This window comes from Lytechinus variegatus, chromosome 4 (assembly GCF_018143015.1).
Source record: "Lytechinus variegatus isolate NC3 chromosome 4, Lvar_3.0, whole genome shotgun sequence".
Classification (NCBI taxonomy): Eukaryota; Metazoa; Echinodermata; class Echinoidea; order Temnopleuroida; family Toxopneustidae; genus Lytechinus; species Lytechinus variegatus.
In genome coordinates, this window is record NC_054743.1 from 27901808 (window position 1) to 27913978 (window position 12171).

Here is a 12171-nt window from a genome sequence, read left to right on the forward strand (position 1 = left end):
AACTCATGCAGGATGTTCAGTGATACTTGATTAACCTTATGTCCAAGTTTCATGAACTAGGTCCATATATTTTCTAAGTTATGATGACATTTCAAAAACTTAACCTCAGGTTAAGATTTCGATGTTGATTCCTCCAACATGGTCTAAGTTCATTGACCCTAAATGACTTTTGACCTTGGTCATGTGACATGAAACTCTTATAGGATGTTCAGTAATACTTGATTAACCTTATTTGTTATGGCCAAGTTTTATTACCTAGGTCCATATACTTTCTAAGTTATGACGTCATTTCAAAAACTTAACCTCAGGTTAAGATTTGATGTTGACGCCGCCGCCGCCGTCGGAAAAGCGGCGCCTATAGTCTCACTTTGCTTCGCAGGTGAGACAACAAAAATGGCAAAGTAAAATTACTTTTGTTTCAAAAGGGATTAGATCCATTTTAGTTTGTTTGCAAAAGAAAAGACGGGCAGGTTTCTTCTATACGATTATACCCAATCTTAGGTTCACTTGGTCGAGTATCATGAAAATTTACGTTCGCAAAAGAATAATGTAATGTGGGACGATAAAAATTATTTTCTTGGAATTGTCAAAAGTGGATCAAACCCCTTTTGAAAAGAAAGTTTTCTGAATAGTTCATTTACAAAAGGAGTTAGATCCATTTTCCATAAAGTTTTTTTTTGTCTGAATGTAAAGACTTTATTCGCTCTGATGATACCCTAAAAACGTTAACATTCTCATATTAACATGATTAACGTGAATAAAAATGGCAAAGATAAATCCCTTTTTTATTCAAAAGGGGTTGGATTCAGTTCAGTTTGTTTGCAGAAAGGCCTATATCCACAAAGCTATTTTCTTGAAAAAAATATTCCACAAATATAAAGATTTGTTTGATACCAAATTTTACGTTAACATGGTGGGGTGGTATAGTCGTGACAATTTAGTTTTGCATAAGGATATTACAATATGGGAGAATTATTATTGGTTATTTTTGTGCTATATTATGTTAAGCATTACACACATTCCTTAATCAGTCCGGCATGGGTATTCAAATTCTTCCCAATACCCGTCTTTATTTCTTTTACTGTATCTTGCCTGGTGTTACATACTTTTTAGAATAATGTTTGTCAATGTGTTTTATGTGAATTTTAATAATGTGCAATTTTATATATTGAATGTGCAATATTCTCTCAACGGTTTTTCCATGAGGGCTCGCATGCCTCTGGGCAATAGTACTGAATTTTACTTTTGCGAGCCCTGGCCCATAGAAAAACCGTTTCTTTACCTTTTCTTCTTCTTTTCATTTCTACTTTATCGATATTTAATTATTCAATTTCAAATTGTATTTATGTAATTACATTGTACAATTTTTGTATGTTTTTTATGGCCAAATAATAATAATAATTAAAAAAAAACATGATTTCTCGGAATTGTCTAAAGTGGATCTAATCCCTTTTGCAAGCAATCTCTTCATATATTAATGCTATCTCTATAACCATAATAAATTCAAAATCACTTTAAATTTAAATCCAAATCATTTACAAAAACGCTCCTTGACCATATTTAAATACGTATCATCAAAAAATGAAAAAGCCTGATAATTTTAAAATCACATCCCTTTAAATCAAAATGAACTGAATCTATCTCTACAGATGAAGTTGAATTTCTCATAATGTTAGTCATAATAATACTTTGACCATGCTTAAAAACACATCATCAAACATGAAAAAGCATAAATATTTACAAACATATCGCTTCAAATCAAAATGAACTAAATCTGTCGCTACAGATGAAGTAGATTTTTTCATGATTTACTTTTGACATGAAAAAGCATAAATATTTACAAACATATTCCTTCAAATCAAAATGAACTTAATCTATCACTGAAGATGGAAATTGGATTTTTCATGATTTACTTTTCATGATTTACAATGTTTAAATACGTATCATCAAACATCAAAAAAGTATAATCATTTACAAACATATTCCTTCAAATCAAAATGAACTAAATCTATCGCTACAAATTAAGTTGAATTTTTAATAATGCTAATTGTACTACTGACACGTACCTTTGACCAAAGTAAGCAAGTATTAAGAATAACACACACTAACACACGCACACTTACACCCACACATGATACCATTAATATTTACAAATATATTATTTACAAAAGGATGATTTATACCTGTCAGAGCAAATATATATGTATATGCATGTATATGTAGGTATATTATGTATAAATATTATATATATATATATATATATATATATATATATATATATATAATTGAGGCCAGAAGTTTACATACACCCAGGAAATTCAAAGAAAAGTTGACACTTGCCAAACATAAAATTTACTATATGTTATAAAATATTTGTGCTAACATGAAAAATTTGATATCAAACAAATGAGTATGCCATGCCCCTTCATCACATTGTTTTGTTATCAGGAGCTCTCACAAGACTAAGTCTATTGATGACAAAAAATCTGACAATATTGACAATATCTAAACGATTTTTAAAAATCCAATCCACTGCACAGAATTATAAATCCCCTGGGTTGACTGTTGCGTGAAGTACAATGTTAGTATCATTATGATTTATCATTATCCTTATTATTGTTATTATTATTACTTTTATCATTACTATCATCATTATTATCATTAGGTATTTTCTAACATAAGATTCAAAATAAAGTACCTACCAGTAAAATGTGTCTGGTCATGTCTTTACTCAAGTTCTCAAGTCTAAATTCAATATGGTGTACATGTTCGTGTTTCTGGCAGAAACCTATAAGCAGACATTGCTAAACAATTAAAAAGTATCGTAGTATTACAACGCCCCACACGGAGTGAACACTCTGGCAAACTGGAGGAAGGTAATTTCCATTGAATTCGGGTGTAGCATGATGTTAGTTACGTCTGGACATTCAGGAGTGGGGTAAAATCGAGGGTCGCGTGATAAGTTGGTAAGTGCAGTGTGGAGGGAAAATGTGCAGTGGATGAAGCGCAGTGAGAGGGGAAAATTCTCGAACGGCCGGCAGTATCTGGACTAGCTGCTGTAAAGTGGACAGTGGCGGACCGTGTCCCTGAGGAGACAATGATTGGAGGGGCACTGTATTGTTTGTGAACAATGCTGTGCCCCCCAATGCTTTGTCTCCTCTGGGTCACGGTCCGCCACTGAGAGCGGATATAGACTTCTGATTAAGTTACTGTTAATAATAGTAATAACATCAACAATGATAATAATAATAATGATATTAATTATAATAATAATCTATGAAGACCTTATTCTGAAGGCCCGCTTGAACATTGGTGTCACAAGATGTAGACAAGAGTCTAATTATTTCTCCATATCTTGATTTGAAACAGCTTTTTGTGGTAAACAATCCCTTCCTTACAGCTTTAAATAGCTTCACGCTCTTTAAAACCGAGTTTTAGAACAAATGTCAAGTTAATGCTACTGCACTCCATATCGAATCTTCTGAAGAGTTTTCTCGATGTTTATAGTCCCATATGAGAGATGCACGGATCAAAAACAAACGCAAAAAGTGGTCTAGTTCTGAAATTAATCTGTCCGCAAGATTAATGTTTTGAATTAAGGCATATTCCTTGACTTTGGAAATGTTAATGACCATGTGGTCATTAACATGTGCATCATGCAGTTTCATTCAATATCTTTTTGCATTTTCTCTTGAAGATCTTAAAAATTTGTAGAGTTTTAATGACACAAATGATGGATGGATCTACTAAAGCTGTGAAGCGCGTAGTGCAGCTCTGCACATCCAGGGGCGAGAAACACTTCTAAGTGCTGATTTAATCAATCACTACGTGCCGTTTAATTTCAATTAATTAGCGTTCAATTGAAGCACACGTATGTAAATCAGCTCCCTAATCAAGCGATTGCTTGGAAAAAATTACCCTTGCTTGGAAAAAATACACGCGGTTGACAACTTGACATAACAGTAGAAACGATGTGTGTCACGTGATGCTTTCTCAATCAATCAATCAATTAATCATTAATTAGGATCAATATATCAATTTCATAAATTTTACTTACACATGCACTGAGTTATGTAAATTGGGAAATTGTAATCTACGCCACAGGCAGATCATGTGTCATTTTACTAATGTAACCCAACAGTATCTAACTCAAACGAAAAGTTTTTTTTGGGGGGAAAATGTTGAAAAAAAAATCAAAGCAGAATTGAGTTTGATCAAATCAAACTTACAATTTTTTTAAATATTGTCAGATTTTGTCATCATCCTATTCTACAGTGCGTATCAAAAAAAAGTTTACACTTTGAAAAAGCTCTGGGAATCAAAAGATATATACAACATGTGGGTAATTTTTTCACATATAATCTTGGGTTTGGGTCTCATCTATCCAATGAAAGTAAAAGTTTTGACAGAATGTTACACTTGAGTGAGCACTGACCATTTTTGTAAAGCTCGTAGAAATCTGTTTGCGCAGAAAGGCTTGTTTTCACGCTGTGTTTAGGAGAAAGGGTGAAATCAAACTGACCCTGCAAAACATTTCTCACACATTTCCCTTGCACTTTTAGTCAATTGAAATTAAACGGATACATTCAAACATTTTGTAACAGTTTTGCCACCCAAATTGAAATTTCAATACTTAGTAAGCACAACCTTTACCCTTTTTGTGCCAGCTGGATCTGGGGACATAACTGAATCTGAAAAAAAATTTATATCAGACGTCTCCAGCATTTTTTCACAAAGTTTTTATCATTTAAAGTGGGTTTACACTTCATTTTTCATTTAATACTTGTTTCTCCACACTTTTCCCAAGCTTGACAATGATTAAAAAAATGAAAATCAAGCCTGAGCCATTTCATGTAAATCACAGCTCAGTGTAAAGCAAATATCGTCACGATGGCCCTCGGTGTGTGGTGGGGGAGTGGGATGGGGCGCAATGCACACTTCGAAGAGTTTTGGGTGAGGAAACATGTTGAAAAGGTAAAATATATCTTCAAATCAATTTTACTAGCCAAATTCCATGTGTTCTTCATGATTAAGGTCTACTTTTATTCGCATAACTATTTCAAAGTTCTGCGCAAATCATTTTTCACTAACTTTTCAAAAGTAAGTGGTGCTCACTCAAGCGGAAATATTTTTCGACAGTTATAGCGTCATTTGCTTAAATGGATCTGTACCAATGTGAAAATGTGGAAAAATCCTCAGGATTTTACAAATGTATAATTTTACAGGACTTTTTCTAAGTGCAAACTTTTTTTTGATACGCACTGTATATAGACCTAACAACAGATTTCAAGCGTATGACACATCGTGCACAAGGTGCCATTGACACAGGATGATCTCTTGCATCATGACTATTCGAGCAAGTAACACATTATACAGTGCGTATCAAAAAAAGTTTACACTTTGAAAAACTAAGCCATGGGAATAAAAAAATATTCAACATGTGGGTCATTTTTTCACATATAATCATGGGTATGGGTCTCATCTATTAACCCTATCTAGGCCGGGGGGGGGGGCCTCGGAGGCCCCCCCCCCTCAACGAATCGCGCAATATTTTCGCTGCGCAAAATTTTTTTGCCGCGCCGCTCGCTGACTTTTTACTTTCAAGTCTTGCGCAACTTTTGAGACCAACATTGCGTCACCCGGGTATGTGGTTCGGAAATTACGCAACATTATGTAAGTGCATGTCAGACCGAAAATTGCTCAAAAACGTGATTTCGTGTACAAAGTCAATGCAAATTGTGTTTTCAACCAAAATTCATAAATGTATGATTATTTTTAGTTTTGCTGGTCTAAATGTATTTATTTTATGCTTGATCACAGAAGAGTCCCCAACAAATTTCATTGAAAAAACAATGAAAAACAAAAGGTAAAAAAACAATGAAATACATAAGAAATTGCAAAAAACAATAAAATACATAAGAAAATGATTTGGTATCGCAATTTTTTCATGTATACTTGCTAAGAACCTCACAAAGAGTTTCTATACCAAAAATTAGTACATTTGGAGCTTTATTTAGGGAGTTAGAGGAAAAAGTATGATTTCGCATACTAATTACGCATAAATTAGCATAATCACTTCATAGCGATTCGCATGAAATAAATTACTATACAATCTTGTAGATTATGTCCAAGGCAACCCGCGTGCCAATTTTCGGCGCGATCGCGCGGTCGACGGGTCCGAGATCTTAGGGGGGGGGGGGCCTGGGAGGCCCCCCCCCCGGCCATATGAACTCCCAAAATACCCCGGCCTGGATAGGGTTAAATGAAAGTAAAAGTTTTGACAGAATGTTACACTTGAGTGAGCACTGTCCATTTTTGTAAAGCTTGCAGAAAACTGCGCAGAAATGCTCATTTTCACGCTGTGTCAAGGGGAAATGGCGAAATCAAACTTACCCTGCGAAACATTTCTCATACATTTCCCTTGCACTTTTGGTCAGTTGAAATAAAATGGATACATACAAGGTTTTGTAACATTTTTGCCACCCAAATTGAAATTTCAACACTTATTATTGAGCACAACCTTCACCCTTTTTTGCCAGCTGTATCTGAGGACATAACTGAATCTGAACAAAAGTTTATATCAGACATCTCAGCAATTTTTCACTAAGTTTTTAACATTTTAAAGTAGGTTTACATTTCATTTTTCATTAATACTTGGTTTTCCACACTTTTACCAAGCTTGACAACGATTAACAAAATGAAAGTCGAGCCTAAGCCATTTCATGTAAATCACAGCTAATATCGTTACGATGGCCTCGGTGTGTTGGGGAGTGGGGTGGGCGTAATGCACTCTTTGAAGTGTTTCGGGCAAGGAAACAAGTTTAAAAAGGTAAAAAATATCTTCACAAATCAATTTTACTAAGTTCAACGGGTTCTTCATGATTAAGGTTTACTTTTATTCGCATAACTATTTCAAAGTTCTGCGAAAATAATTTTTCACTAACTTTTCAAAAGTAAGTGGTGCTCACCCATGCGGAAATATTTTTCGACAGTTATATCGTCATTTGCTTAATTGGACCTGTACCAATGTTAAAATGTGAAAATATATTCAGGATATTACAAATAAATAATTTTACAGGATTTTTCTAAGCATAAACTTATTTTGATACGCCCTGTATATTCAAGTTTCATGGACGCAATGTTAATATCCGAATATCCATGTCAACATTAAGTCATGGACAAGACGCCAAAGCACGTTCATTTCGATTTGTTCAAGTTTAATTGTTATTCGTACTGGTGTTGGTTTAAATTTCATTGTTAAAACTTTTATCTTTTTCCTAGGAGTTTAGTGGCATTGTGGAGAATGCGACTTCATTTGAAAGTTATTGATGGAAACTCTCCAGCCTACATTGTATATCTAATACATGTCATAATCTGCAATGGATCCAATTTCCACTACCGTCATTTTCAGGAGATTATCTCGGGATAATCTGAATCAAAAGACTTGTGATTCTATTCAAACACCTTTATCAATATTAATGATTATACTTAAAGATTCACTCTGACCAATCAACGCCTCATATGATTTTAGAACTACTGATATTAGAGTAGATCTAGAGTAGGTCTTAATAGAGTTATTTATTTGAATGCGCTTATTTGACCCAATGCAATCAGAGCCGCGCGTTATTAGAAGAAATGATACCCCGAAATATAGATTACTAGTGCAACATCTGATTCATTGGGAAAGTTCAACATTTTCTCAAGAATAGTTAAATACAAAAGATAACTAGTCACAACAAATTTTGAAGTACATGTATATCAATATGAGAATAATATTCCACTTCAATCAAATTTAACCCAATTTATCATTGAATCTTTACGAGAGTTATATTCTTAACCGACACTTATTTATTTATTTAATTCATGCATGTTCACAATTTACAATGTAAAAGAATGCATAGATAATATATAAATATATACGAAACACAAGTAAATAATGAACATAGAAAGGTGTTGCAACATAAGCTAAAAGCTTGATTGGATGAAGCACCTTTAAACTTGTTTTGCATCCAAGCAAACAAAATAAAAATATAAGAATAAGGAAGAGAGGAAAGAAAGAGAAGAATGTGAAAGACTGCCGAGATTTAGCAATTAAGTTTCAAATTATTATGAATATATGGTACAGTAATTCAACAAAGTTAAATTCTTAACCTTCAGTTACAAAGAAAATAAAGATAGAAAACAAAATTACCTGCTAGCACTTTACAGATTCTGTAATTTTGAAAGGAGATTGTGCTTTACAGCCAATTGAAAAGAATGTGAGGTTTTCAAATTTCGAATATTATGTGGAAGAGAATTCCAAACATCTGAACCACGGTGTCTGATTGATTTATGAGCTAATGCGGTGCGGGGATTAACCAAATGCATGTTCGATGACTGTCTTGTGCTATATGAATGGACAGTGCTAATAGGCTTCCCAATATAATGAATATCCTGGGTTAATCAAAATCGTTAAAGGCTAAATATTGGACCCTCATAGTTATCAAACATTTTGAATGAATAGTGTATCAGCTTGACTTATCGCTGTGGACCTTCCCCAGGCATGTCTTCGTTCTGTTTCACACATTTTTGTAACGGTTGTAGTTTGAGCATACGCGCTTGCTGTTGTTGCTCATTGGTGACATTCTTTTTACTGTCCATGTAAATCATAAATGTGTAAATAAATGGATTAAGGCTGGAGTTGATAGGGATAACGAAAATGACAGTCCAAGCATAGACTGATGACGGTAATTTCACAAGACCTGTTTGTGTCAGGATGCCCATTGTTATTACTGGCAACCAACAACAAAAATCAGTGAAGACGATTGCAGCCATTCGGCGCGCCACAGTGAGTTCACGTTCATGAGATGCTGTGTTTCGCACAGCATTGGAGCTGTGCAGAATTTTAATAAACATAATGATATAGCTCACAAATATGAAGATAAATGATAAAAGATTAACAACAATAAAAATGAATAGCGAAAACCACCAAACAGGTCTAGATTTGGAAAAAGAGAATGTGGCGTTTACATCTAAATCGCCACGGATAAAAGATCCTGTATGTTTAATGTTAACGGTTTTCTCTGCGGATTCGATATGTAATGGCAATCCCATGCATACATGCGACAAGCCATAGAATCCTTCAATGTGTTTTTGCAAAACCATCATGGTTATTCCAGTTACAATTACAATGAACCATGTTGCACAGATTAGGCAGAAAGATGAAGATTTCTTGATTTTAATATGCGAAAATGGATTTAGGATACATATCAATCTGTCTACTGTAATAAGCATTAACATAAAAACGGATGATTCGCTTGATACGAACCCTAAAAACCCAGCAAAATTACAAATAGGAGATTCACGCCACTGCTGCGCGCTCAAGAAATAAATTCCACCGTAATATATGTCTGCTGAAGAAATAATCAACATGTACAATCCCATCAGTCCATCGGCAACTGCCAAGCCGATCATGAAATTATTTTGGACAACCGTGCTCCGTAAATTCCCGTCCCTCAAACGCAGGATGATAACTGCAAAATTACCAACGAGAGCAGAGAGCCCAATAAGCCAGCTCGCAACTCGAAGCACAGTGTTTGGAAACAGAGCACCACATGTATCAAGAGGATCAGGAACGCTTGTGCTGTGACACGTTGTGTTTGGGATCTCCGTTAGTAAACAGCATATTCTCTTATCGGAACTATATCTGAACAAATAAAGATAAAATTGATAAGTAATGTTACTCATTAAAATAAAATGAAAATAACCGTAATAATCCGAACAATAAAATAAACTTAAGAATAACGATACTACAAAATAATGATACTACTACTTTTATTACTACTACCACTGCTACTACTATATACTTCTACCACTGCTAGTACTACTACTACTACTACTACATGTACTACTACTACGACTATTAATATCATTAATTATTATTATCATTGATTTTTATTATCATAAAAAATTATTGAAAAAAACCTAAACGAGACGTTCTTCTGTCTCATGGAAAATTACGCTTTCGCACTCCGCGCGGGATAAATATCGCAAATGCCTTTCCCCTTTGTTTCCAACACCTATTGTTTCTACTCTGTTTTCCCCAGCCGGCTATGGGACTCGTGCAGGGGCGGCGATCCCGGGGGGGGCACAGTGTCCCCACTTTTGAAGCACTGAAGCAGTGCCTTTTAACGCAAGGAAAATGCCCCCCCCCCACGAACGTGTACTGTGGCCCTTTCACCTGAGTGGGACCCGTTTTAGGTGTTACCAAGTGCCCTTTGGCCTTTCTCGTATAAGTGCCATTTATTTAAAGCAAAAATGCACCCTCTCGAATGTGTCCTGTGCTCCTTTCACCTGAGGACCCGTTTTATGTGTGAGCAAGTGCCCTCTTGTAAGTACCATTTCCCGAATCAGTGCCCCCCTTTTACCCAAGAAAGATGCCCCTCACGAACGTGTTCTGTGCCCCTTTCATCCGAGAACTGAGGACCCATTTTACGAGTTGACGAGCGCCCCTTTGAAACAAGAAAACAATTTCTCATTTTTATATGTTACTACACAACTTGTAAGGATAATCCTACGTGCCTTAAGCTTAATGAGTATTGTGAGTGGGGAACATACGCAGAGGCATACAGATGTTGGGCTCTTGCCCGCTCCCAAAGTTTTTCACGACCAATAAAAAGAGAGAAAAGGGTGAAATATGACATTATTTCCGAATATTGATTGTCAAAATCTAACACAAAATTGGATTTTCTTTATAAAAGTATTTTAAAAATTGCTTGCTCGCTTCGCTTGTTCACAGCTTCTTATAAATTTACGTGATACGACATATCTAGCCCCCTTGAAATTTTCGCCTCATTACGCTACTGTAGATGAGTCATTTTTCTTTGTTTTTAAAGAAAAAGTACCCTCTTTTCCCACTTTCAAATTCGCGCCGTGCTATATGCAAATGTATATACGATGAAACTTTATCCTGCATCGCTATACACATCGCTGTCCTGTCTTGTTTTGCGCCAATATTTGAAGCTATTAATATTTCTGAAGTTTCTTAATCACTCAAAAAGGAAGCGCTTGATAATTTTTCTTCCAAAATAAATCACAGAGTCAGGTTTCCGTGCTTCCCGTGCATGGAAAAGGAACATTTCCTTTTAAGCTTGCATCATCCCTTACACATTTTGAGCTAATTTTTCTTCGTAATGAAGTTATATAATCTAAGAAATATCCAAATTAAAGCAGGATAATTTTCAGAGAAATTTTGAAAATTCGTGAAAGGATTATTCCCTCCCTGCATACGTGTCCTCTTCTCTGCTTTGCAAATGTAATGTGAATAAATTTTTGCTATCAAATCACCGCCCCCTCCAAAATTGAATCCTGGCTACACGGTTGCTTGATATTCACGCTCATACAATTTTGTATATGCATTCATGCAAACATAAACTCACTGAAGTCTGGTTCATTTTGCAATATTAATAATGATCAAATTCGATCGCGAAGTCAGCTCTAGACCCGATACTATGGTGGCCCTGAAGGGACATCGCAAATAGACCAAATCACGAATATTCACGACGAAATTCACGACGTCGCCAATTTTGTCGTGAATTTCGTCGTCAATTTGAATATTCACGACGAAATTCACGACGTCGCCAATTTCGTCGCCAATTTGAATATTGACGACGAAATTCACGACATCGTGAATTTATTTTGCTTGCCTGAGCGGTATGCGGGTTGAAACCAATTCGTCTGCTGCTAATTCATCCACTCACAACAGAGTCTACATTAATTTAATCTAATGCAATTCTGTCCATTAACTTTTCGCCTAACAACCATATGGTCCAATAACCATTTGGTCCAGTCATCACTTCGTCTAATCACCAGTTCGTCTATGACCCTTTCGTCTCATAACTTATATTTTCCTTAATTTTTCCCAATTAACACTTAGTTCAATTAGACCAAATGGCATATGGAATGAATGGCAATTGGACCAACTTGGTTATTAGACGAAATGACAGTTAGACCATGTGGATAGTGGACGAACTGATGGTAAACCAAATGATAGCAGACGAGTTGGCATTAGACCAACTGAAAATAAACCATTAAAACGACAGAACGATGTCCACTGCTATCCATATGCATAGGCGGATCCAGGGGGAGGGGGATCGAGGGGCCCGCCCCCCCCCATTGGCGGAGCAAAAAAAG

The 12171-nt window shown here is 35.5% G+C and overlaps 1 protein-coding gene across 1 annotated transcript; it reads right to left on the minus strand.

The window, feature by feature from the left end:
- Positions 1-8517: 8517 nt before the first annotated feature.
- On the minus strand, positions 8518-11664 carry LOC121412921 (G-protein coupled receptor GRL101-like). Its single transcript, XM_041605682.1, has 3 exons — positions 11660-11664; positions 9176-9685; positions 8518-8632 (listed from the first exon to the last, which is right to left on the minus strand). The coding sequence occupies exons 1-3, from the start codon at positions 11662-11664 to the stop codon at positions 8518-8520; spliced, it is 630 nt and encodes a 209-aa protein (XP_041461616.1).
- Positions 11665-12171: the final 507 nt, after the last annotated feature.